Source organism: Cupressus sempervirens, chromosome 1, assembly GCF_028749045.1.
Source record: "Cupressus sempervirens isolate cs-2001-9-10 chromosome 1, ASM2874904v1, whole genome shotgun sequence".
NCBI classification, from domain to species: domain Eukaryota; kingdom Viridiplantae; phylum Streptophyta; class Pinopsida; order Cupressales; family Cupressaceae; genus Cupressus; species Cupressus sempervirens.
Window position 1 is genome coordinate 437,966,918 of NC_143118.1, and position 27,889 is coordinate 437,994,806.

Below are 27,889 nucleotides of genomic sequence, written 5' to 3' on the forward strand. Positions count from 1 at the left end.
AAGTCTTAATCTGTTGGCCTACTGCCTTCTTGAGGCACGAGACATGAAAGACATTGTGTATCCGGCTATCACTGGGTAACTCCAGCTCATACGCGACCTCCTCTATCCTCCTAGTGATACAATAAGGTCCATAAAATCTAGGCTTAAGTTTCTCGGCCCCGTTTTTCTTCAATGAGCTCTGTTTGTAAGGTTGTAGCTGAAGAAAAACTCCATCTCCAACCTCAAAACTCCGCTCTGTGCGATGTCGGTCAGCGTACAATTTTTGCTGATTTTGTGCCTACTGAATATTATCCCTGAGAGCTCTAAGGATATCCTACTGCTCCTCAATCCAATCTTTAGCTAAGGGTGCTCTACTATCTAGCAAAGCCAAATCAATAAAAGAGAGAGACTGATAGTCGTAGAGTGCACGGAAAGGAGTCATCCGAATAGACATATGATAGGTGGAGTTATAACAATACTCCCCCAAGTACAGCCACTTGACCCATGCTCTCTGCCGACCTGCAATGTAATTCCTCAAGTAACCTTCCACCCACTTGTTCACTATCTCGGTCTGGCCATCAATCTATGGATGATAACTTGTGTTAGGAGTCAATTCTGTACCAATCAATCTAAAAATCTCCTGCCAAAAAGTACTGAGAAATCTACTATCTCTATCGCTCACAATGTTTTTAGGTAATCCATGGAGTCTAAAAATCTCTCGAAAAAACAATTCAGCTACCTGGGAAGCCGACCAATCTGCAAATATCGCGAAGAAATGCGCGTACTTGGTCAACCTATCCACCACTACAAAGATGCAATCCCTACCTTGGACCCTCAGTAACCCGGTGATGAAATCCATAGAAAGGCTCTCCCATCTCTGAGCTGGAATGGGGAGGGGCTGAAGTAATCCTGCTCGAAAAACCTGTTCAAACTTGTTCTGCTGACAAGTCTAGCACTCTCTAATATGTTGTAACACATCATCCTTAAGCCCCTTCCAAGAGAATCTCTCTCTAATCTGCCTGTAAGATTGAAAAACCCAGGGTGCCCTATTGTCGGTGCATCATGTGTGGCACGCATAATGTCTTTCTTAAGTTTGGAATTGGGTACTAGGTAGATTATATCCTTATAGTATATAATATCATTCAATACCTTGTACCGTTCATCCTGAAGTATGTCATCCAAAATCTGACATGCCTGTGCATTTTGGAATACTCCACTAGAAGTTGTGATCTCCAATCCGCCGAAATTTCAGAAGTGATGTAACAATCCAATACTGGGGGTCTACGAGATAGAGCATCAGCAACAACATTATTTTTTCCCTTGACATATTCAATGTCAAAATCATATGCTTGCATCTTGCTGACCCATTTCTGTTGTCTTTCATTCAGTTCCTTCTGTTCTAGGAAGTAACGTAAGCTATTATGATCAGTTTTATCCGTAAATTTACTTTCTACCAAGTACTGCCCGAATTTTGCTAACGCATGCATTATGGCCAGCATCTCCTTATCATATGTGGAATATAATACCTCGCTGCCTCGCAGTTTTCTCTCTCAAAAGCAATAGGGTGACGGTCTTGCATCAAAACAGCCCCTATTCCACTTCCCGATGCATCACATTCTAAAACAAAGAGCTCAGAGAAATCAGGAAGCGCTAGCACTGGGCATGAGCTCATTAACTGTTTCAGCTTATGAAATGCTACCTTGGCATCCTCTATCCAAGAAAAAGCCCCTTTCCATGTCAAATCAATGAGGGGTGCAGCTACTTGTGAAAAACCCTTGGCAAACCGTCGGTAATAGGAACATAGACCAAGGAAACCCCGCAATTTTGAAACATCCTTCGATGGTGGCCAATCCAAAATTGCTCTGATTTTCTCCTGGTGCACCTTAACTCCCTCAGCTCCAATTACATGACCCAAGTAAAGAATCTCAGTCAACCCAAATTTGCACTTAGATTCTTTTGTGAATAAAAAGTTCTCCGCTAAGATACTAAGAACCTCATCCAGATGCTGTAAATGTTCCTCCCAAGTTCTGCTGTAAATTAATATGTCATCAAAGAATACCAAAACACACTTCCTTAACTGTTTTTTAAAAATATGGTTCATGCAAGACTGGAAAGTGGCTGGTGCGTTAGTGAGCCCAAATGGCATCACCAAGAACTCCTAATGTCCGTAATGGCATCTGAAGGCTGTCTTATGCACATCTTCTTTCCGGACCCATATCTGATGGTACCCTGAGCGAAGATCTATCTTAGAGAAGTAAACTGCCCCATGAAGCTCATCCAACAATTCATCAATGCGGGGAATCAGGTACCTGTTCTTGATAGTCCTCTTGTTCAATGCGCAGTAATCTATGCACATTCGAAGGGTGCCATCCTTCTTAACCAACACTACCGAGGATGCAAAGGGACTCGAGCTGGGCCTGATATGCTCCATATCCAAAAGTTCCTTTATCGTCTTCTCTATTTCCTCCTTGTAATGCCTGGGATGACGATAAGGTGTAGTAATAACAGGTTTAGCTCCCTCCTCAAGCTCAATAATATGCTCAAATCCCCTATCTGGAGGAACCCCAAGAGGAATATCCTCAAACACTCTCCTGTGCTTATCTATAACTGATTGTATGTCACAGTGATAACGTTGTCCTGTACCCTGTGTCTCCTTGGACGAGATGAAACACTGAGTAGCCCACTCTATATCCTCGTGTCTTAAAATAGCCTCCATCCTGTGAGCTGAAATCAACCTGGGACTACTATCAGATATAGCTCTGAGGATCACCAATCTATCATCCTGTAAAAACTCCAGCTGCATAGTCTCATGATCAAATGTATACCGACGGAGTGTACTCAACCATTGTCTTCCCAAAATAGCATCTAATCTGTCCAGATCAACCACATAAAAATCAAACTCTAGAAGATAACCATCAAATTGAATCTAAAGTCTAGCTACCTTCTTTGTGCACCTCAGACCTTCTCCACTAGCTACCTTAACATCAAACTCGGGTATGGCCACTGTCTGTAATCCCCTCCTAGATATCATCTGTGTACTGATAAAATTATGTGAGGCTCCTGTATCTAAAAGGAAAATAATACGCTGGCCTCTAACAACCCCTTTCACCCTGAAAGGATGACATGCTGGATCACTTGAAAGGGTAGCTAAAACTGGAGGTTGTTCAGTAGGGGTTTGTTTCTTCTTATCTTTACCGAGCTACCCCTCAACTTCCTCCTCCTCCTCGCTATGCGCACTAATATCCTCTTCCTGTGGCTCTTCCACCTCTTCTTCCTCCTCAGAATGGACCTCAACGTAGTGGATTTTGCCTTTACCCAAGCATTTGTGATCAGCAGTCCAAGGCTCCCTGCAAGTAAAATATAACTTCTTCCTCCTCAATTCATTACATGTCTCAAAATCCAATCTGGGGGTGTTTGTCTGTTGCTATTTTTTATTCCCCTTAAAAGAACTGGATCCCTTATAGGATTTCTTAGGAGGTTGGGACAATGAGATAGGTGTGTCCAAGTCGTGAGCAATCTTAATGGCATCATCCAAGGTGTTTGGTTTTAGGACTTTGACCAAACCTCTAAATCTATCCTGTAATCCTTCAGTGAATAACATCACCTTGCGCTGCTCAGACATATCTGGTACCATCACTGATATCTGTTGAAACTCATCTCTATAGTGATCCAAAGTCCCGCTCTGCCGTAACTGGGCCAAATCCCGGTAGTAGACCTCGATATCTTTCCTGTCAAAACGGGTAATCAGCTTTGAGCTGAAAACCTCGTATAAAGTGATGAGTCCGTGATCTTGGGTAACAAGTCCATGGTGCCACCAATCATAGGCTGCCCCCTCAAGATGCATAGTGGCAAATCTAATAGCTTCTGTTTCCGTCATGGGCTTGAGTGTTAGGTAGGTGTCCAATTTATGAATCCATGCCCTGGCTGTAGTTTTATTGCTGCCATCAAAAGTGGGAAGTGTTAATTTGTTCATGGCATGTTTAAGATCCCTGTTTTGCATCCTAGGCCTTCTATCATGTTGAGGTCTCTCAGCTTCCCTCTTTTGGTTCATATATTGATTAAAAGTCAAATTTTGTTTAATTGGATCTGGAAGTACATCCCACTCATCATATATAGCTATAATATTATCAGGTAACAAGGCTGGAGTTGCGGGTCGAGCCACTTCTTCTTCAGCATTATTTCCCACAAAAATAGGCATCAAGGGTCTATCTGTATTCCGAGTTGGAGTTCTTGCTCTACGGGGTGTTCCTACTATGCTACCACCCCCACTATGGTGGCTAGGCGCTCTCCTATTTTCAGAAGCTAACTGCTGCATGGCACCTGTGAGCTACTTGTTTACCGTACAGGTAAAGAAATCAACGCATGCAGACAATGGAACAGAATAGCAAAATTATATTCGCATATGCCAGAACATACATTAGGCTTCATAATATTCACACTAGTAGATGATTGATGATTTACAATGATCCCAGACGGGATATAAATACTATCCGCCGAACCTTCCCAGAGGAGTCCGTCGGCCACAAACATTATGTCCACTACAAACTATTTACCCGTCGGCTACAAAATACAAAACACCGACGACAATCATTCCGTCGGCTACAGAAACACCGCTGGAACTCGGTCGGCCACAACATTACATCCGCTACAAACTATTTACCCGTCGGCTACAAAATACAAAACACCGACGACAGTCAATCCGTCGGCTACAAAAACACCGCCGGACCCATCTAGTCGGCTAACAATATTGTAACGCTACAACAATGTTATTTTGCCCTTCTCTAATGGCCCGCATGGTTTCCATTACTTCCCTGTCTATTGCTTCGTGATTTCGTGCCATTGGAGAAACTAGTGCTTGTTTCTAAACCTGTTCAAATCTAGTCATTTGTTCAACCTATACTTCTGGCCCAAAGCTTATATCCTCATCCATTGAATAACTATCTTCCACCACAAGACGTTCTGAAGATTCTGTCTTTTCCAGCTGAAGACGACGGAATGTATACTGCCCTTTACTCATTCACGAACCTACCAAAATAGTTTTCCCCACAAGCTGGCAGGGTTTGTGGCTCTGATACCACTGTAATAATCTCTGTTGTGATTATTCTAAATATATTCAGTTGGTTTACGGGTGCAGAAGTTTTTGTCAAACAGTTCACAAACACATTAAAATGTTTCTATATATATTGCTATGTAGATGAAGTAAACTCTGATACAATCTCTGAATCAAAATACTGGATATCAACCTATGAGGAATTAGATCAGACAATTTGTATTAGTTCTGGAGACACATTGGTATAACTGTTGTAGCAACCACAATAACTACCACTCTATTTCATGTGTTGGATCATGGAACTTAACAATTAAGACAACCACAGTCAATGATGAACAATTAAGATCCTATTAAATTAGATATTACTTCAGTATTATGGGCTCCTAGCTATGAACATTTAGTCAAACAGTTTGAGAACAATATCCCTTTAGTCAACTTCCCACATTAATACGAACACATAAGCATGAGCTTGATCATTTACAATGACAGCTATAATATCACCTTGAATTTGCAGTTATATTAACAATTGTTACAAAGGGAGCAAGGAGTTTATCAAAGAAACGAATGAGTGCACCTGTTCCAACCAAGACCTACAGTAGCACTCCCAGTGAGTCATGACTGTGTTGATTGGTGGGGAATAATACAAACTTTATGTCTAGCCTGTGCGTGCTGCTTGATGCTAGTCGTGGATGCCAAACGCTGATATTACCCTCAAATGAAAAGACCCGACTCCAACTCACATAACCTGGCGGCTTCTATCGATTTCTTCTTTTCCTTACGTGCTGGAGACACCTGTGTGACCACATTCTCCACTATGAATCTTCACTGTTTGAAACGCAGAACCTTCCTAAATGCACGGCTATCAAACTACTAACTTCGTGGAAGCCCTTCATCCGAATACGCGGTTGATATTCTCACAACTGGCGTGAATATACTCAATTCTTCTTGCCATTTAATCACCTCTGAGATTTTGCGTGTACATTCGTCCAATACACGTTAACCTAGCTCTGTCCACGGCATCTTCTTAATGTGTTACGTTGCCACTAGATTGGTTATTTAGGAAGGAAAAAACCTATTACAGATTCTCAAACTGCTAATACCACTACTGTTAGCAAATAAATTCTAACTCCAGAAAAGCAATCAAACTGCCATCAAACTCTAGAATTGCAAACGAAATTAACTTACTATCCTACCTAGGTTGATAAGCTAGCACTTAACACCATTCTCCTGCAACGTGAGACACTACTTGTCAACAATCATGCTTCCCAACATCCTAAATTCCAATCAGTTCCCCTGGAGATTGCATAACTGTAAATTTTATATTGCAAAGATGGCAAAATACTGGGGCTATGTCCAGACTCTACTAATACTCTTAAGGGTTTTCGTCCTTAAGAAGTTTCAGTCACATTCAAGCAACCAGTTGGTTTATGAGCATTTAATGTCAATATTCTTGTATGTTAATCCCAATGCAAGCATGTGCATATATAGCTTCAGAATGAGGGAAAGTACAAAGTACAAAGAATGTGGGATTAAACGACATTTTCGTCCTGTAGTCACTTAAAGCTATTAGAAAGTAAATAACTTTTGAAAACATTAAAGTGACTTAGCTCTGCTTCATTTAATAAAGTTCTGGAATAATTTAAATTAAATTCCTCATTGTGATTGGAAAGCATCCTGCGGAAAATTTGATATTAATCTATCCGGATGTGGAGATAGATTAATTCTGTCACCCGGAACTAACATCGAGAAGGGGACATGACATGCATCCCTATTTTCTTCTTCTACCATATTTTGAACTGTTTTGCTGGTATCCCTTTCTCTTAAAGGTTTTGAGGATGTATCCCCTTCAACTTGTGGATTTTGATATTGTTGTTTTCATTGTTCCCTGTTATAACATCCAATTTCTCTCTCACTCATCTGCTGTTTGACTATTCACAGGATGGCAGGATGAAAGGCTCTGATACCATCACAAATTACCCTAATTTTCTACTGGTAATAAATGGTTACAAGATGCACAATGAATATAATCCTTCCTTTCACCTGTTAATGCACTAAGAGAAAAGGATGCATCTACAACCAAGACATCTTTACAAGATCTGAATACAAACTAATATCAAATCCAAACTCTAGTATCATATATATAAATAAATGCTTAATTCTGATAAAGACTGACACCTACAATAGTAGCATATAATATGCATGAATAAACAAGAGAAACCTGGTTTTTGAAGTCACTTTGAGTCTCTATTGACAATGCAATCAATATCTCCAAGTATTATGGTATTATGCCCTAATGACAAGATAATACAATGTTCCTGCAACAAGCTCTTGTAGCAAATTCCCTACTTATTCTTCCTCTTCACACCTGGCCCATGGCCACAAATTTGGCACAATGAAGTGACTGTAATACCACCTCCAATCGGCAATAATTCAGGTGATGTTTCACACCCTCAAAATTGCTATCATTGGGAGTTTTCGTTCCCAAAGACAAATTGATTATCTGCAGGCCCTTGGCTCCACAAATACATAGGCAAATGTCAATAACAAATCCGGATGCCTTCCCATGAGGCTCTCTCCTCTATTTGTATTATTCCTTCCCCCCCCCCCACCTTCTAGAAGAATCATAAGTGTTATCTTATCGCACTATTCTGGAAGCTTCCTACTTTCCAACAATAGATGAGCTGTGCTTCTCGACGATTCCCTAATATTAAATTAAATATAAAATCATCTCTTTTAATTTTTAAATTATTTAATGACTTTATAAGAAATCAATTTAATTATTTCCACTTAGCCTTCAAAGGATGAAAGGCTAAGAAATATATTGAGAGGCTAAAGAGATGGGGACATTATATTTTTCAATAGACATTCAAACTGAGTTTACTTAAACCTTTATTGCTTTGTTGTTGAAATCTGCACAGAACTACAGCCAATACACTCTATCTTCAAATCAATTATAATAACCACTCAGACCTCTTTCAATCAAAATTAATAAGTACAACTCATAGAAGCCTATATAATAACCAGTGATGATGATATAGAGGGATGCAATTGTTTGGTGACTGAATAGACTAAAATAAAAGAAAATCCGGGTATCAAAGAATAACAGGTTTAATTCCTTGCAAATGCTGCAATCGCTTTGTATTCTCAAACACCCTTCCTCCAATGTTGTGCAGGGGTTGATAAGAGTACAATTGAACAGCAGGATAGTACAGTTCACAAACTTAGCACCAACCAGTAATGGTGCTCAAAATGAACAGCAGCAAAAACATCAATCAGCAACAGTCCTCCAAATATTTTCTATTGAATCTAAATCATCCTATTTCTGGAGCCTCAGATAAAATCATCAAGAAGAAAAAGAAAATTTTTAATTGTTACTCTAGCGAACTCCAATTCCTCCACAAATCCACACCATTGTGACCACTGGATGGAATTGAAAAGATGGGCTTTTATGCTAGAACCCAAATGTCAAATTGAAGATGGTTCTCATCTTCTCAAACCCTTAACAAACCAAGGGTTTCCACTTTTTGACCTTGGATGCCCTAAATTGGAAAAATTGCTCAAATTTGAAAAAACCCGCAAAGGATGACTTCAATGATCCCCACATAAAGCTACATTTCTCCTTGATATACCTTTCTTAATTGGTCCCTTGGATACTGAATTTTCCTCCAAGTACTTAAAAATACATCTAATCTTTATTTTAATTGTAATACAATTATAAATGGCCCTTAAAATTAGAAATTACAAACCCAACTTAAATAACATTACTAATTGTTTTAATCCAAAAGAGGCATTATGCCAGCTGGTGGCCTGGTACAATGACAGTTTCCTTTTGTTTGTTTATTCTAGAATCTCTTAAAGTGCTGAGGATTCTATATAAGTCACAATTACTGCCTTCCATGGCTTCTCATAAAAAGGCAAAGGCACAGTATTGTTGTACAGTTCCATAGTCTCTATTTATTGACATAGCGCTCTAAAACCAAGGTTTATTATCCTACAAATACACTCATCATTTCCCTTAAATGAAACATTTGGAACTTTCCTCACTTCCATCAATCCAGTCCCAAAATTCTCACCTAATAAATCGAGTTAAGTGTTGTTTATAGACATAGTTCCAGGCATCTAAAGCTCAGATATTATGTAACAAATTGTGCTATTTAGTCTTTCATTTTAGTGACTTTTAGAACCTAAGCTCTAAATAGAAAGCAAAGATGAAATCAGATTGGAAGAAAGAAAAGAAAACCAAGCAGGTCAAAATGACCAGTTTGAAACCCATATTTTACTTTATAACGTTAACAATGATATTTTATACTACTCACAGGTCAAAAGAAAAGATGCACACATCTATTTTTTAAGCATGCCAATCAAATTTTGGTTTACCTTTTGAGTTGTGACTTGTACATTGCATTTGATTCCAATGCCTCCACCAATTCAGTTTCCAAAGCAAGAACCCTATCTACCATATCACCCGACTTTATTTCTTTAAATCTTGAATGTTGAGACTGTAACTGCTTATTAACCTGAAATAACACATAAATTTACATCTGAGAGCTTAAATAATTATTGAAAAGGAACACTGTGGGCTGCACTACATTATTGTCCCTTCAAGTATTAAAAGTAGAAATATTACCTCCTTTAACTTCTCAATTTCTTTCTGAAGCTGTTCCTGAGCGCCAAGTTTTGTTAGAAGTTCATGCTCTCGCTGTGACAGAGATGAGATTTCTTTTTGCAACCGTGTAAGCTATAAGACGGAAAAAAGGATAATAAGCTATCTGGATCATCTAATCAAGGATTTATAGATTAGACTTTAGATAATGACAAAACATAGAATGACAAAACATAGAACTATAGGCCAAACCAAAGGATGAAGAAGCATTTGATATATGTGATTGCAGCATTCCCAGACAAAAACAGGATTTGGAATCTAATGCCTAAAGATTTATACTGAAATTTAAATATAAATATTAAAAACCATAAGGCAATGTTCATTTACAGGGATTCCTACTTTGACAACAAAATTTGATAAGGACTACTATTTACAAATTACCATATATTCAACTGCCTGATAGTTGGAAGCATTGAGTGGACTTTGTGAGTATCTTTGTGATTCATCCAGCTATATGACCAAACTTAAATCACATTAGATTTTATTTCCTAGTAAATAAATTCATCTTTTGATTGTGAATTTTATCTGCATCATACTTGTCGTAAACTAAATTTGCAAACTTTTCTGCATTTAGGTATCTTTTAATAGTGAAGTTTATCTGTCTCATAATTGTGTTTAACAACATTTATGATTTCTCTGAATTGTAAACCATCTATTGGTTTCTCTCGTAGTCCATGGATCCTCTACAAAAGACAGAAATAAAAACTAGTACAGATTACAGATAAATACATCTATATGAAAGACACTCAGAAATATCATGCCGAGGTGCCCATATTAAATTTGGAAAAGCCATCACTCACTACTTAGTAGTTATTTTGTTGTGTTTTTAATTTGAAAAGTTTAGTAAGTCTTATATATTTATATGTTACTTTTTAATAGTTTCATCTGTAGGTAAAACTATGTATTTTAAAAATTTGATGTCTTTGCATCTTAAAGTAAATGTCAGCTCTATGTAGTTTTTCTTTCATTTTTCTTTCACACTCATGACATCATATGCATCTTCCCCCTGTTGCCACTACAGGTTAAGCCTCTCAATATACTGATACTATAAAAAAAATGTAACAACATGAAATGCAGATTGAAAAGCGAAAACTAATATGTACCTCCAGTTGCAAATGATCTTCTTTAGAACCTCCTTGTGCTTGTTTAGACTGCTTATTAACATTTTCCAAGTATCTAATCTTATTGCACAGATCTTTTTCTTTTACCTCAAACTCCTTTGCAAGAGTCACAAGCCCACTCTGTAAATTTTTTTAAAAAATTGTTTGATTGTTAATTCATGAGTTTCCCTTCACCATAAGTAAGTCTAAAACTATAAAAGCGTGTCTCGAACTTGTGTTATAAATCACTCTTGATCTAATACAAAATACTAAGTAACTTGCCTCTGCAACCCGCAGCTTCTCATGGAGTTCAGCCATTTCCTTTGTACCCTGCAAAGGTGATGTGTGTCTTGTTTTACCATTGGACATGCTAAGAACTTTCTGCTCAGCCTTAGTTAATGCATCTGTTCTCAATTTTAGCTCCTCCTCCAGTGCTTTTACTTTTCCCTTGTATTCTTCTCTCTCTTCCTCTAGATCCTGAAGATTCTGCTGAAACTTGCTGTTAAGCCTTTTAAGCCTTGTTGATTCGTTCTTATGCCCAGCTTCTTGAGCACTTGAAGCTTCTTTGGCACTGAGTTCTGCCTGCAAACGAAGAAGCTTATCTTCCAAGGCAGCCTTTGATCGCTTGAGCCCTTCCCCTTCAGATATGGCTACTTGCATCATTGTCCCCCTTTCTACCAATGACAATTTCTCAGCCCTTAATCTTTCAAGTTCAGCATCTGCAATCTGCAATGAATTTTCCAATTTTAACTTTTCTACCATTGTACCCTCAATTGTGCTTTTAAGATTGTCAATTTCAGTTCTTAGATTGACAACTTCAAGGGCCTTACTGCTAAGATCAATCTGCTCATCTTTAAGCTTTCGCTTCTGAGTCTCAATAAGTTGTATCTTCTTTTCCATGTCATGTACTCTTTGCCTAAAGTTTTCCTCACTTAGCTTCATATCCTTTAGCTGCCTATTTGTATTTTCTTGCCTAATATTCATCTCTTCTTCCTTTTCCTTGTAGGCAGTGATCTTTAAAATCAAATCCTGGACCTTACTTTCATAGTCCTCCCTTACAGATGAAAGTTCCATTTCATATTGTCTAACCTTGCCTTGAGTTTGATAAAGAGAATCTTCCAATTTCACCTTTTCTGCGCGAAGCTCTGATGCTTCGATAAGAGCCTTAGTAGCCATTCCCTCTTTTTCATCAAATGTTGATGACATCTGCTCGGTAAGACGCTGCACCTCATTTTCTAGCTGCTGAACTGTGGTTGCTTTTTCCAAACGAACTTGATTAAGTGCTTCTTCTGCTCTTAATGTTGCTTGTTCATTCTCTTTACTGGATACGAGAAGTGCTTCCATTTCAATAGACCAGACTTTTTCTTTCTTGGCCATATCCTTTTGCAAAGTTGCCAATTCAGACTCTAAAGACTTCACTTGTTGAACAGAAAACAAAAACTGCCCTCTCAATTCATCCAACTGCTCCCCTCTATTAGAACAAGAAGCAGACAAGTCCAGGATTTCTTGTTCTTGAATTGATTTTGATTCGGCATATTCTTTCATCAGCGCATCAAGTTTCTGCTGTGTTTTTTGGTGTTCCCGCTTATGAGATTCTACCTCTTCTAGGGACCCAGACAACTTACTTTCTAATTCATGTAAAGTATCTTGCAGTTGCATAATTTCTCCCCTGAGATCGAACTCAAGTTTATGCAAATTAGTCTGAAGTTCAATTGCATGCGAGTTGGCATTTTCTGCATCCAGTTTATAAGATTCTCTTTCCTCTGTAATGTACCTTAATTGGGCTTCTAGTCCTAATATACGTTCTGATAATTGCACATTTTCCACCTCCATATCTGTTATATGCCTTTCCAGTTCCTCTTTTGTGCTTTCTATTTCTACAGCTTTTCTTTTAGCAATCTTGCTCCCATCCTGACTAGTTTGTAGTTCATCTTGTAAGTTAACTTTCTCCATTTGTAAATTTGAGACTTGCATCTCAAATTCACACTTTGAGGATCTCAAAGACTGGGCTTCTTCAGTGAGTAAAGATAACTGAAATTCCAATTCCTCCATGATAGACCTATGAGAATGTTGTTCTGCCTTCAATTTCTGAATATCTGCTTGCAGTTCCACATTCACAAACTCAAGTTGGTTAATTGTCCCTTGAAGATGTTTTTCTCTAGAAGAATAGTTCTCTAGCTTCTGCTCAATCTGAGAAACATGTGCATCATGCTCACTAGCCATCTCCCGCACCCTTCTCTCCAACTCAATTTCCAAACTAGAATTCTGTTTTTGTAGCTCCAGCACTTCATTCTTAGAATGATTAAGGGATGCTTCTAAATGAGAAGCTTTAGATTTTAGTCCATTTATCTCCCCTTCATCCATGGAAGTCTCTGTTTTGGTATTCAAGTGTAAAGCATTTAAAGTGTGACTACTTTCTGTAAATTGCTTCTCTTCAAGCTCAGCAGTGGAGATGTTCTTTGATTCCAAATATTTATTTAATTTGTTCAGCTTAAAGATAAGTTCCATATTCTCATCTGTGAGCTCCTTGCAATCTCTCTCAAGCTCATCAATCTCTCTTTTAGATATCTCCAAAGCTTTGTGTAAGTCTTCTTTTGATTCATCTCTGTATTCTGTTGTATCTGGATATGGTTTCTGAAACTCGGAACTGGATATTTGTGCCTCCAATTTCCTAATTTCTTCTTCCTTTGATGAGAGCTTTTGCATCCATTCTGCCTTGATACTCTGTATTTCTACTTCCACAGTAGAAGCTTCAAACCTTTTATTTGCATTGGATAGATGATCAATATCCCGTTGCTTAAGTCTTTCTTCTAGGTCTTGAACAACAGATACCAGTTGATTATATGACTCTTCTGTCTTTTGTAGCTCCAACTCAAGATGGCTATTAGCTGTCTTATTAATTTCTATCTCTTCCTGCAACTTTTGAATGGTAAACTCTGCATTTTCTAAATCAATACGTGCAGCATCTCTAATGCTATAACTTTCCATAGAGGCTTGCAGAGCTGATCTTAGTTCTTCAACTTCTTTCTTAAGGTTATCCCTTTCAACCTTTGATTGTGAGAGTTGTAACCCTATTTCCGTGTGGAGCTGCACTCCTTCATCATCTTGTCTTTGCTTCTCTTCTAAAAGTTTCTCTATCTCTTCATTTTGTTGCTGAATTGTCTCCTCTAGCTCTTGGAGAGCTGAAACAAGTTCCATATTGGACTCTTGTGTTTTCCTTAATTGCAGGTCCAAATCAGCATTAGACTGCTTCTGAAGCTCTATCTCTTCCTGCAATTCCTTAACAGTGCACTTTGCATCATCTGCATCAAATCTTGAATCATTCAAAGCACTCTCTCTCTCTATAGAAGCCTGCAGGGCCGACTTTACCTGCTCAACTTCCAACTTCAAGTTGTCTCTTTCAATTTCTATTGCAGAAAATTCTATTTCAAGATCTGAATTACGTTTTGTCTGTTCAGAGGACTGATGCTTCAGCATTTCCAACTCTGCACCTAATTTTCGAGCATTTCTTTCCCACGTCATAGCTTCTGTCCGGAGCTCTTGAATGGTTGTCTCAGCAGTTTCCAAGAATCCTTTAGAATGCTTTTGGAGACTAATTGCTGATCCTGTACCCTTTCCATTGAATGGTGAGGAGGGGCTTGATTTGTGGGAATCTTGGCCATTTGCTGTCCTGTTTGTTGCAGCACCATCTCGAGAGCCTCCTGAATCATGTCGTCTATGTAAGTGATATGCCAAATCAGAAGAAGAACCCATACTGCCATGTACAAGATTTTTGGAGTTTCCATTTGCAGTGGCGCTTCCAGATAATAGAACTTCTCCTGAGTCTGAGCTAAACCTTGAGCTTGAAGGTGAAGAAGCACCATCCTACAAGAAATTCGTAAGTGAACATTTGAGACCTTGGGTAAAATTGATTAATTCAATCCCAGAGCTAACAAAATATCACAAAACCTTCCTTTTACACATCCAACCTATTTGTCATTTACTCTGTTTGATTAAGAAATATCAGACAAAAGCAAGAAACGCCAGTCCAGAAATATTCAATTTGACACTCCTTTATTATTGAAATTTATAAAACATATGACAATTTCAAGAAAATCAATTGTGCAGTGACAATTTAAAAAGCAAAATAATAACACATCTTAAGTTGTTAAACATGCAAGCTCAAGATTTTGAAGCGAATATTCTGTCATTTGCACAGATTGTTAACTATTGATAGACAGTAATGCTTTATTAATTTATCTTTTTATGTCTGAATTTATGACATAGAACTCGGCATACAGCATTTTCCACTCTTAGTTTTTAACATAAGTCAGGATTTAATACAAATACACAAAAATGGTTGTGTTCTAGGTGCCACAGCCAAGTTTGTCATATAGTCAATAGATCATTTGGTTATTTGGTGGCATTCACGCACTCAAAATTCCTGCCACCTTGATTGATAAGATTGCTTAGAGCTTAACATAGCAATTAAAATAAGCCTTGCAAAGGGAGATTGAGTATGTATTACAAGAGCTTCTTCATATTTAAGCATAACTAAATACTATTTGTAATTTTGTAGTACCCAAGACCATGTAATCATCTAGTAACGGAACTTAAGTATTTGGACCTATATCTAGAGACATGTCCCCTTTTTAGAATAATTTATTTATTTAGAAATGTCCACATATTCTCAAATCAAAAGAACATTTAAATTAATAAATTATTTTATTAGAATAAATTAGTGAGATGTTGGAATTCATGCCATTTTAGGAAAGCGGGTGCAGGATGGATTTTAGAAAGTTTGTCATTACAAGTGGAGGAGAATCTCTGATAATGCAATGACAATATTTGGAAAACCTCATAATAAATTAGTGAAAATTTCAAAGGATTTTGAATTTGAATTTGTGCCATTTTGGGAAAGTTGCTACAGGAATAATTTAGAAAATTTCCATCATTACAAATGGAAGAAAACAGCTTTTGGCAGCTATCATAAATAAATTAGCAGTGATTATAAAGGAGAGAGTTTCAATTTGGACGCCTGAATCTTGCATACATAATGGATACAAATATTGGGATTTCAGTAATTTTGGAGGGTTGATTATTATTTCTTATCTACATTTGCAGATTTGCAGTAAGCTTCTTCACTGGGCAAAACCCGTTGAAAGAGATAGCTTGTGGACAGAAACCCATGAGCATTGTCTGAGAAAAGGAGGGAAACCCTTGTTCATAGAGGACATTCTTGCTCTGAGATTATATTTAGACTGAAGGAGAATTAGTGGATTTGTTTGCTGCTGCTTCTGTAGTTTCCAGGTTTACTTTAGGTGTTGTTCGGAGTGCTTTTGAAGCATAGTTTGTATTTTTCTGTTTAGTGAAGTTCATGTACGTGTTCCAGCAGTATGCTGCTGTTATTGGGTCTGTAATCAGCCATATTTATTATGACATAGGTGTTTCTTATATGAAGTTGAAGAGGCTGATTGTTCAATCCAACGGTCATTAACCTTCCTCAGAGGACGGCCATTAAAAGGATCTGATTCGTTCAATTTTTGTTCTATCCTTTACGCGTGGCAACGTGATGAGTTCATTGCTTTGCATCTACTTTTACCAAAAGTCAAATCAACAATTTTCAATAATGTTACCTACATACTGGCCCAAAATAAATGCCCCAGCTCTCCAAAGGAAAATTTACAGCTACAAAGGTAGAATGTCAGCTGAGCAGCTAAGACAAGAAGATATCCGAGTTCAAGGAAGCGTTCAGCTTGTTCGAAAAAGTTAAAGACAGCAAGTACAAAGCAAAAAAATCTTTTTTCTTTTCTGATTTTTTTTTGTTATTGGTAGTAGAGTAGTTAGGGCTTTAAAAGAATCTTTATTTGATTTAAATTATACGACAAATTATGTGTGTTCTTGAAGGAAGTTGTCAAGAAGTTAGAGTTTTGAAATAAATTTTTTTAGTTTGCTTCCACACTAAATTCCTTGCTATTGTAAGACGACGTGGAGAAGTTAGTGTGTGCAATTGGTAACGTAGGAAGAACTGAATAAAATGGGTTATCTCAGTTTGGAATCCCTTGGCCTCCATTTTCTCTGGTACTGCGATTTGCATTGTGAAAATTCACTGTTGTCAACATCATAAAATAGTTATTTATTTTCAGTTGTATGAATTCGTTGGTTGTTTAAGGTGATCTTTTTTCTTTCCCTTCACAACTTCTACATTTGGGATTGAATTTCTGAGCATGCATCTTAAGACCTGGTATTAAATGTTGAAGTATACTTCATGACAACTATTTTACCATTTGCATCAATTCTAAAAATGTCATCAAGTTTGTTCTTTCCCAAGAAAGATTGTTGTCAAAGTCTCATGGTGTTCAGAAACATTGTAGTGCTGTCCACTGTGATGCTTCTCCAATTGAAATCTGAAATAATGTGGTACATAGAACTATCGTGTAATTTAATGGCTTATTGCCTATATTCTGTATTGACGTTGCAAAATTGTTCTGCGTCTATAATGTTTGTAAAAGTTAAAAGAATATAATATGTATAATTAATATTTTTAAATGTTTTCTTATGATTATATTTGATTATATAATTACAATTTATACATTGAATTTTGTGTTGTCAATTGTATTGTTATTAATCTATAATTAGTTTAATTTTAGTCATCTAGCAATATTATTGTATTATTTTGAATTTTTACATGAAATATTTTTTTCAGTGATTTATAAGTATATTTGAAATAGAGTTATTTTTCTTCTCTTTGTGCATGGTCATTGTATAAATTCAACACAAGAGTAACAATTTGATAACATTTAAGATGTGAAATCCCTAAGTTCATATGCTCCCTTATCAAATTCTACCAACATGAAATTTGGGTGAGCGAAAGAATGTTATTTTTTTCTAAGACAGTGTTCAAGGAGAATTAATAAGTACTGGTAATTTTTCCCATGGTTTCTAGACTTAATTTCTGAAATAAAATATTGCACAACTGGGAGAAAGATGTCATAAATATTACCAAGAACCATCCTTTTTGCTGCAACTAGTAAATTAACTTATATCAATCTACCCTTCTAGAGAAACATGCACCGTTAGATTTCACTTTTTAGCTCCTCCTTATCTATCATTTAGTAAATGCCTTTGGCATAAAAATGAATGATTCGGTCAATGATTTCTTGGCACTATTGAGGAAAGATGCTTAAAAGTGGACCTAAGATCTATGGTTCGAAGGCGTCCAAGACAATGAACATCAAACATAGATAAGTATATATATACAAATAAATATGAAGATGTGGGAAAATAGAGAGAGGAAGAAAAAAAAAATAGGGGGGATAGATGGAGGATGGTGAAAGAGATGTGGATTTATGTGAAAGAAAAAGATACATTAGAGATAGAAAGATAGAAAGAGATATAGATGGTGAGATAGATTGGTTTAAAGGGATAAGGAGACAGATTGAAAATGGGGCAAATACTTAATTGACCTTTCATTCATATACAGGGTACCCATTGCACACTAAGGTGTGATTGCTAGTTATTATTTGCATTTGATGAACAAGCAATTACTGTTGAAGCTTGGGGTAAAATGGTAGTATTGGTCATGGTATAGTTCAGTGGTTAGTGTAAAGGAGCTTGTCATGTGAAGCAATAGTTTGGTTTTGTGTTATAATTATAATTTTCAGATCTGAATTATTTTTCAAATTTTTGGAAGATAAGGATATTACATCTAGTCTCCCCATTACCAATCAAATGTCCTCCAAACTTGGACAGGGTCACTCTAAACAGTATCCAAACTCAATATTGTAGTGAAAGACTATTCTACATTCAGGACCAATGTTGGGCATATTAAAGCACAACATGCATGCTCTCACCCTTCAATAAAACCATCGGCCTCAAAGTGCGAGCAAATTGGCATAGTGTTAGTCCCTGCCTATAAATAGGCAGGGAACTAATGTTTTCATTTGCTTATTTCTAATTAGTCTCCCCAGGGAACTAATGTTTTCATTTGCCTATTTCTAATTAGTCTCCCCAATAAAACTCATTGAAATTCTAAAGTTTGGAAACAAATTTGTGCTGATTTATTTTTAAATTAGTTTCCTAACATTAATTTCTAACTTTTTATTGGCTGATCATAATTTTCCAGGGGTTTTACTATTTTTTCAGTTTAAAACTAAAAATAATAATAATAAGAAAATCTCAAGAAGTTTCTGTAAAATCTTGTTTCTAGAAGTCTCTCAGGAAGGTTCTCACTTTGCCGCCATTTCTTACTATAAAGGAGGCTTTTGTTACTCAGATTATTGATGAGACCTCTACCTCTCGACTCCACCTGAAGCTTCCTGTTACATTCCCTATTTTGTTGTTTTGAAATAAAAACTCATTTAACCATTGATATTTCAAGCAGTTAGTTAAATCAGTTACTCATTTTTTAAGTTCATATGAAAGGAAATACTTGTTGATCATTATGTCAAATGAAAAGGCAAAAGTTAGTTAAATTACCTGCTATTGCAGTTAAATGGGTTAATTGCTATAATGATTAATTACAATTGATCGATGTGGAAGTATGCTTTCACCATGCTAATTCTTCTTGCAGATAGTGCGGTGACAGGGGAGGGAAGAATTGGCAGAGACAGAATTGATTTTGAGAGCATCATCCTGCCCCCAAAGTTAACAGGCACGAGTCTAAACTGTAAAGTTTCTACAAATTCTGTAAGATCAAACTGAGTTAATACCTTCTATAGAGCTTGCTGCAATGATCTTTTTAATATTCAGACTTGTAATAAGTAATGTCAATAATATATATATATTATTCTGAGATGTTTTATCTCTGCAAGTAATCGAATAGGGCAGAATTGCTTAAAGGAGGAGACTATATATTTTGTGTATCTTTTATCTACAATTATACCTTATATATATATATATACATACATACATACATACATACATACATATATATATATATATATATGACAACCAAAGAGCATGTCCCTTGAAGGGACATGACACTATCTAGGTCAGCCCTTAATAGTACTCCCATAATCGGTGCCAAAAGGAGAATAGGATTTGTAACCACATTAGCTAATTTAGTTAAGCTTATACTCAACAACCATTACCCCTAATGAGACATCGATCATGCCCATGAAAGGAATATATATATATATAAGACGTGTGATCTGCACAAACAAATCAACATGATAATCGAAGCTACAATTTTAACACTCCCTCTTAACTTGAAAATCATACTGAGAGATAACATATCTAGCAACATCAATTAAGATGAATAAGCATAGATTGATACCCTATATCTATCTGAATCTTCTTAGCATGTGGTATCATCAAACACATGATATTGTGTCATATTACTATACCTGTGATATGACTTATCACTAATACTAGTGATAACAGTATTGCAAAGAATACAATATACAGGATAAAATCTGGAGAATAATTATATTCTTCATTTATCCAAGTTGTGACTCATAGGTACTGGCATTCCTATATCACAACATGATCCTAAGCTAAGATCTACCAGAACATAGGATAAACTCCGAAAAATAATAAAATTCTTACTTTATCCAAATTGCGACTCATAGGCATAGCAATGTCTACATCACAATGTGATGTTGAACTCATCTAGATCTGACAGTAGATCTGTACTGTTCGGCACATTTTCTAAGAGATCGTCATCTCTCATAATGTCTTTTATAGAAATGTTCATTATCTCAGAGATCGTCACCTCTTAGATAATGAATACAAATGGTGGAGCCCATAACAGTCACTAGCCTAACAATAAAAATTATTTTAATAATAATTTATAGAATACAAATGTATTACAATTCAACCATACCAAGCCTTTTTCTGAAGCAATCTATCTTCACTCGAGAGAGGTTTGGTAAGAATATCTGTTGTCTGATCTACAATGCAAATGTATTCTAATTTTACAGTATTCCTGTCTACCATATCTCTAACATAATGATAAGGAATTTCGATATGCTTGGACATGTCATGGAAAATTGGATTCACAGAAAGCTTGATGGAACTCTGATTATCATAATGAATTATAGTAGGATTCATGCGTTGGTCAAATAATCCCACAAGTAACTTTCTAAGCCAAACTGCTTCCAAGAGGCCATTGCAGCTGCAATGTATTCTGCTTTTGTGGTACTCTGTGCTATTGATGACTAATTTTTGTATATCCAATATATCATTGCTGATCCTAAACTGAAACAACATCCTAAAGTACTTTTTCTATCATTAACACTTCCATCCCAATCTGAGTATGTGAATCCATGTAAATCCAAGTCAACTTTCTCATATTTGAGCCCAAGCTTAAGAGTGCCTTGTAAGTATCTCATGATGTGCTTGATTACAACTAGGTGAATCTCTTTTGGCTCACACATAAACTAACTTAAGGCATTAACAACATAGCAAATATCAAGTCTTGTATTTACCAAGTACATAAGGGACCCAATCATCTGTCTGTAGAGAGTAGAATCTATGGAAGGTGATTCTGTTGTTGCTTCCTTAAGTTTATGTAGATTAATCTCCACTGGAGAAGACATAGACTTGCAGTTCCACATTCCAAATCTCTTCAAGATATCTAATGTATACTTTCCCTGATTAAGTATGATGTTGTCAAAATTCTGCCATACTTCCAAATCTAGAAAGTAATGAAGGAGTCCTAAATCTTTTATTTCAAATTCTCTAATTAGATCTTTCTTGCATTGATCTTTAAAATGATGATCACCTGTTATTAGTAAATCATCAACATATAGTTCAATATTATCATATCATCTTTATCCTTTTTGTAATAGAGATTTGGATCAGCTTTATTCTTTGAGAATCCTAAACTGGTGAGATACTTATCAATTCTTTCATACCAGGCCCTCTGAGGCTGTTTAAGCCCATTGAGAGCTTTCTTGAGGCTACAAACAAAAACTTTAGGGTTATGAGTTTCAAATACCTCTTCTATAATTTTTCCATTTAGAAATGTTGTTTTTACATCCATCTGATGTACTTTCCATCCCTTCAATGTTGCAATAGCTAGGATTGCTCTTATAGAGGTGTATCTGGCAACAAGAGCAAAGGTTTCTTCATAATCAATTCCCTTTTTCTAAGAGAATCCCCTGGCTACAAATTTGGCTTTATATTTTTCAATGCTACCGTCAACAACATGCTTGATTTTAAATATCCACTTAGAAGAAACAACGGATTTTCCTTCAAGTCTTGGAACAACTTCCCAAACATCATTCTTCATAATGGATTGGTATCCTTCCGTCATGGCATCCTTCCAAGCTATATGTTTAATAGCATCTAAAACATTGGTTGGTTCTAATTTAGACAAATCACTCATGTTCGTTGCATAACTAGAAAATCTTGCTTTAAATTTTTAGGCCTCCATTTGTGAAACAGTGTCCAAATATTTCAAGCTATAGGACAAACCAATCAATTCAGGATTCTATTTGTTTCAGCATAATAAAAGGATGTTTGTGAAACTTAATGCTTCCAAAAGTCAGTTTTTTCTCTTCAACCCAAAAGTAACAAGTTCATTGAATTACTATAAGAGAAATGGATGCAAACCTTCAGCAGATGGATAAAAGAGTTGGACAAAACTCTAGTTCTTCTTCTTGGGAATGGATTGGTAACGAGCTCTTCTCATACTATGTTTCCACTTCATACAAATATGTACCAACAAAATACTTATTGTGATCTTTTGCAGTATCCCGTGTTGTTGTCAAGCATCATCTATTGTAGTTTACCTATGGATTGTATGTGTGATGCCACCATATGTTTCTTTCATGGTAAAATTAATACAACAGAACAATAAAATAATCAAAATCTGTTTTGGGTGTGTCTCAGGCTCTCAATTATCCTTACCAACGCTCAATTTGTGGGCCCTAAATTGACAATATGAAAGATACTCTCTACAATCAGTTTGGTCTTAGTAGTTTGTGAGATCAATGTGGTGGTTGGAATGAAAAAAGAAAAATAATATAACAAGAGATACAGAGATCACATAGCTAGTATTACTAGGCAGGAGTTTCTATACTTGTGTTTGTTGTAGTTAGATATTGCAGAGGCCATTCACAAGAAATTAGCACAAATAAAACCTAGTGTGAATGAAGAAAGGAGATGATGCCTCAAAAGAATCTCAGCACACATGAAAGGAAGAATCATCAAGCACGAGATGAACTGAAGAAGCCACTTCACAGATGTCATCAAGAGTTTTTGATAAACATATGATAAAAAAAAAGTGCACTTTTATATACGACAACTTCTGCTACAACTGAGTCTGAGGATAATATGTCCTAATCATATTGTTTTGCTCCTCGCAGATTACACACAGAGAAAGGGGACACCTGTGATTGAAGAGAAAGATCTGAACACCATGAGAGTGATAGAAGTGATCGCATCTATCAAGAATTTGTTGTGCAAACATATCATCAGGAGCATACATTTTGTGAATAATAGACAATTTATAGGCATAATTTCTTTTTCCAAAGATATAAAGAAAGGGAGATCGCTCGTTAGATTATTGTTGTTATGGTCTTTGATTTAGCTAATTTGCCGATTAGTTTTTCATTCTGGAATGACATGACTTTTGGGATGTAACTATACATCTCTTATTTACTTATAAATATTGGACTCAAATTGAGAAATGGATGGAATTTCAATTTTATATACAATTCATATTTATTTTAAAATTTTACATATTATGATATGCACTTATGATGTATTATATTCTCCGATTGGCAAAGAAATGAATTCTTGATCAAAACCTGTGGATTGAATCATTGGGTGAATTGTGTGTGATCCGGATAAATTCGCAATAGATTGATCATCTGTAAGGAGTGTCTTTATTGTGATTTTATTTCTGGCATAATTATTTATTTTAAATTTCAGAGTTTTAAATTATTATTAAGTTGTCCTTTATAAATATTCTTATTTATTTTCTATAAACATTTTAAAATTTGGATAAGTGGATTGGGTCATTATTGCATTTTAAATTTGATAAACATAGATATTGTAAAATATTTAATTGTTTCAATATTTATGTCTAGTTTGTCTCCATATTGCAAGAGTTAAAGTGCATCCTAGACTAGTTTAAAATTACATTCATATAATTGATCCGTCACGTCTAGATTATTAATTGTTTATAGTTTAAATACATTGAACTTTATAAAGTTATACGTGTCAACTTTAAATATTGACTCTAAATGCCCATTTAATTAAGCACTGGTCTTTATATTACTCCATATGCTGGCAACTGTTTCATTTCTTTCTATTGAGGAATTAATATATTCATTTGTTGTGTTCATTCTTTATTTAAAACATTATCACATTTATTATTCTTAATTCATAATTTGCAATCTTAAAGCATTCTATAATTCTTGCTATTTTGAAAGCTTTCATTATATTCGTGTTCTAATCAATTTGCTATAAGCATCTTGGGCTCAAGTGTTTTGTTCAAGATTAGGCATACCTGCCTTGGTTTTGCAAAGCCAAAAGCGCAGGGGATTAGGATCGCATTGATCAATCTCGTCAAGTTGGCCTTAACCGGTTGGATATCCTAGCATCGAGCAGGCAAGGCTCATAGGATTCCAATCTGCGGTTTTGGGAACCAACACTTCCAATCCTAGGAAGTAATGGAGTCCTAAATCTTTCATTTCAAATTCTCTGATTAGATCTTTCTTGCATTGATCTATAAGATGATCATCACCTGTTATTAGTAAATCATTCACATGCAGTATCAATATTAGCATATCATCTTTATCCTTTTTATAATAGAGATTTGGATCAGCTTCATTCTTTGAGAATCCTAAACTGTTGAGATACTTATTAATTCTTTCATACCAGGCCCTTGGAGTCTGTTTAAGCCCATTGAGAGCTTTCTTGAGGTTGCAAACAAAAACTTTAGGGTTATGAGTTTCAAATCCTTCAGGTTGCTCCAAATATACCTCTTCTGTAATTTTTTCATTTAAAAATGTTGTTTTTACATCCATCTAATGTACTTTCCATCCCTTCAATGTTGCAATAGCTAGGACTGCTCTTACAGAGGTGTATCTGGCAACAAGAGCAAAGGTTTCTTCATAATCAATTCCCTCTTTCTAAAAGAATCCCTTGGCTACAAATCTGGCTTTATAATTTTCAATGCTACCGTCAGCAACATGCTTGATTTTAAATATCCACTTAGAAGAAAGAACGGATTTTCCTTCAAGTCTTGGAACAACTTCCCAAACATCATTCTTCATAATGGATTGGTATTCTTCCGTCATGGCATCCTTCCAAGCTATATGTTTAATAGCATCTAAAACATTGGTTGGTTCTAATTTAGACAAATCACTCATGTTTGTTACATAACTAGAAAATCTTTTGGGTCTTTTGCTTTCTCCAAAGGTTCTAGATGGTGCAACGAAGTCTTGTGCTTCCTCTACTGTCTTAATGGCCCAAAGTGGTCTTTTCTTTGAATTTTGAGTTTCCTCAAGATTGAGATTTTGAATTTCATCTTCAATTTCTTCAATGTTCTCCCTCTGAAACTCATATTCAATATTTTCTTCAAAACTAGGTAAGGGAGAGGGTTCTCCAGAACTTAGGGCTATTTTGAATGTTAAATCTTCTTCAAATATAACATCCCTACTAAGTTCAAAGTTTTTCTGACCAGGTATGAAAATCCTATATGCTTTAGATGTTTCACTATACTCGACAAAAATACCTTTCATCCCAGAGGGTTCTAACTTAATTCTTTTTCCTTTTGGAACATGTATATATACACGGCACCCAAAATCCCTAACATGACTTATATTAGGTTTAACCTTAGTAAAGACTTCTTCAGGAGTTTTATCTTTAAGGTAGGAGTGAGGACTCCTGTTTTGAATATAGACAATAGTACAAGAGGCTTCTGCCCAAAGATAATATTATAAATTTTGATCAAATATCATAGCTCTCGTTGCTTCTATAATTGTTCTATTTTTCCTTTCTACTACCCCGTTTTGTTGTGGGTTATAAGGAACGGTATACTCCCTCTTAATTCATGTTTCTTTACAAAACTCTTTAAACAAATCTGAAGTATATTCCCCTCTATTATTAGTCCTAAGAGTTTTAATTTTATGTCCTGATAAGTTTTCAGTCAAGGTTTTGAACTCTTTAAATCTCTTAAGAATTTCTTCTAATTCTTTACACTTTAAGAAGTAAATCCAAGTTTTCCTAGAGAAGTCATCTATAAAGAGTATATAGTACTAGAATCCTCCAAGAGAAGGAACAGACATAGGTCTACACAAATTTGAGTGGATTGATTCCAAAATATTGTTAGTTTTCCTAGTGCTATCATGAAATGGACTTTTGGTGTTCTTGCCTAGAGCGCATCCTTTGCATATGCTTGGATGATCTTTATTTAACTTAGGTAAACCAATAGCCATCTTCTCCATAGTCGATAAGGTTTTGAAATTTAGATGTCTTAACCTTTTGTGCCAAATTTCATTTAAATCAGCGGCTTCATGAATTAAGGCTTGAATAGGTTGACTGGGTTCTATATTTAATTCATACAGGTATCCATTTCTTTGACCAATCAATTTTGATTTCTTAAATGAAGCGTTCTTAAAACAGGTCATTACTTTACTGTCCATGAATGCAACATTATGTCCATCATCTTCAAGTGTTGTAACCGAGATTAGATTCTTTTTTATTCCTGGTACATAGAGTACTCCTTTGAGATGTAGAGCCCTACCTGACTTCAAGGTGTAATTCCCAATTCCTTTGACAGAATGTGCTAAATTATCACTGATGGTAACTTCGCCATCAACTTTTTTTGATATAGAGTCGAGTGCTTCTTTGTATCCTGTAATGTGTCATGATGATCCACTATCAATCACCCATGCCTTGCTTGATACTTCATTTGATAGTGCGGAATAAATACACGATTCTCAGGATTATAGTTATCTTCTTTCCTAGTAATGTTTGTACAGTTTACTTGCTGCTTAGAATTCTCAAGGCAATTAGATCTGTATTGTCCAAACTTTTCGCATTTAAAGCATTTTATTTTGGATAATTCTTTCTTAGGTTTGTCATTCTTTTAAATACCCTTCCTCTTGAAGTGCTTCTTCTTACCTTTATAGGAATTTGTATTGAGAACATGAAGTTCTTCATCTTCAATTTTCAATCTTCCTCCTTTCTTAAGTTTCCTAGATTCTTCTTGCAGGCAATCTCCTTTAAGCCTATTAAAGTCTAGAAGATTGTCTCTAGCACTTACTCCTTGTGAGAATGTTTCCCATGAATCTGGTAAACCATCTATAGCCGTAAGTGTTAGTCCCTTGTCTTCAATTATGGTCCCTATACTTGCAAATTCGTCTCTTAGACTAGCCACTCTTAGGAAGTAAGAGTTCATAGATTCTACCTTCTTTATTTGTATATGATTTAGTTGCCTTTTGAGTGCAAGAGTTCTAGTCGCATTGTTAACCTCATATGCATTTAGTAATGCATCCATCATATGAAATGTTGTTTATGTTTCATTAGCATAGCTACTGTTTCATTTTTCACTCCATCTAATATGATCTACATGGCTTTTTTGTTTCCTTTACTCCAGATAGTTTTATTAGGTTGAACAGCAGGTTGCTTGGATGCTGAATCAACATACTGTTTCACATCATTGTCTTCAAGAATCATCATAATTTTGAATTTCCAAGCAACAAAGTGTTCTTTCCCATCAAACCTGTCTTCGGGTCTGATTGTGCTTGCCAGTGAAGATAGAAAGATGTTGCTAGATATATTAAGTTTGATTGTCAATTTGCAGATTCTAGGTTCAACTACCAGAGCTCTGATACCATGTAAAGTTTCTACAAGTTTTGTAAGATCAGACTGATTTAATACCTTCTATAAAGCTTGTTGCAATGATCTTTTTAATATTCAAACTTGTAATAAGTAATGTCAATAATATAAATATTATTCTGAGATGTTTTATCTTTGCAAGTAATTGAATAGGGCAGAATTGCTTAAAGGAGCAGACTATATATTTTGTGTGTCCTTTATCTACAATTATACCTTATATATATATATATGACAGGCATGTCCCTTGAAGGGACATGACCCTATCTAGGTCGGCCCTTAATAGTACTCCCATAATTGATGACAAAAGGAGAACAAGAT

General features: G+C 35.8%; 1 protein-coding gene and 1 long non-coding RNA gene across 4 annotated transcripts in view; one reads left to right on the top strand and one right to left on the bottom strand.

Annotated features, from left to right (window-relative positions):
- The window catches only part of LOC149578159 (uncharacterized), a 191,892-nt gene that overhangs the window by 45,412 nt on the left and 118,591 nt on the right, over positions 1-27,889 (bottom strand). For 2 of the 3 annotated variants that reach the window (XM_089827735.1, XM_089827734.1), the window contains 4 exons: positions 11,075-14,656; positions 10,796-10,933; positions 9,657-9,767; positions 9,407-9,546 (listed from right to left, as the gene is read on the bottom strand). In XM_089827735.1, coding sequence (XP_089683861.1) covers positions 9,407-9,546; positions 9,657-9,767; positions 10,796-10,933; positions 11,075-14,656 — 3,971 coding nt within the window. The remainder of the gene's footprint in view (positions 1-9,406; positions 9,547-9,656; positions 9,768-10,795; positions 10,934-11,074; positions 14,657-27,889) is intronic. The other variant, XM_089827737.1, reaches the window with a different exon arrangement.
- On the top strand, positions 19,296-23,280 carry LOC149578161 (uncharacterized). The gene is made up of 2 exons (XR_016364233.1): positions 19,296-19,424; positions 23,086-23,280. It is a non-coding gene; the product is annotated as an uncharacterized LOC149578161 (long non-coding RNA).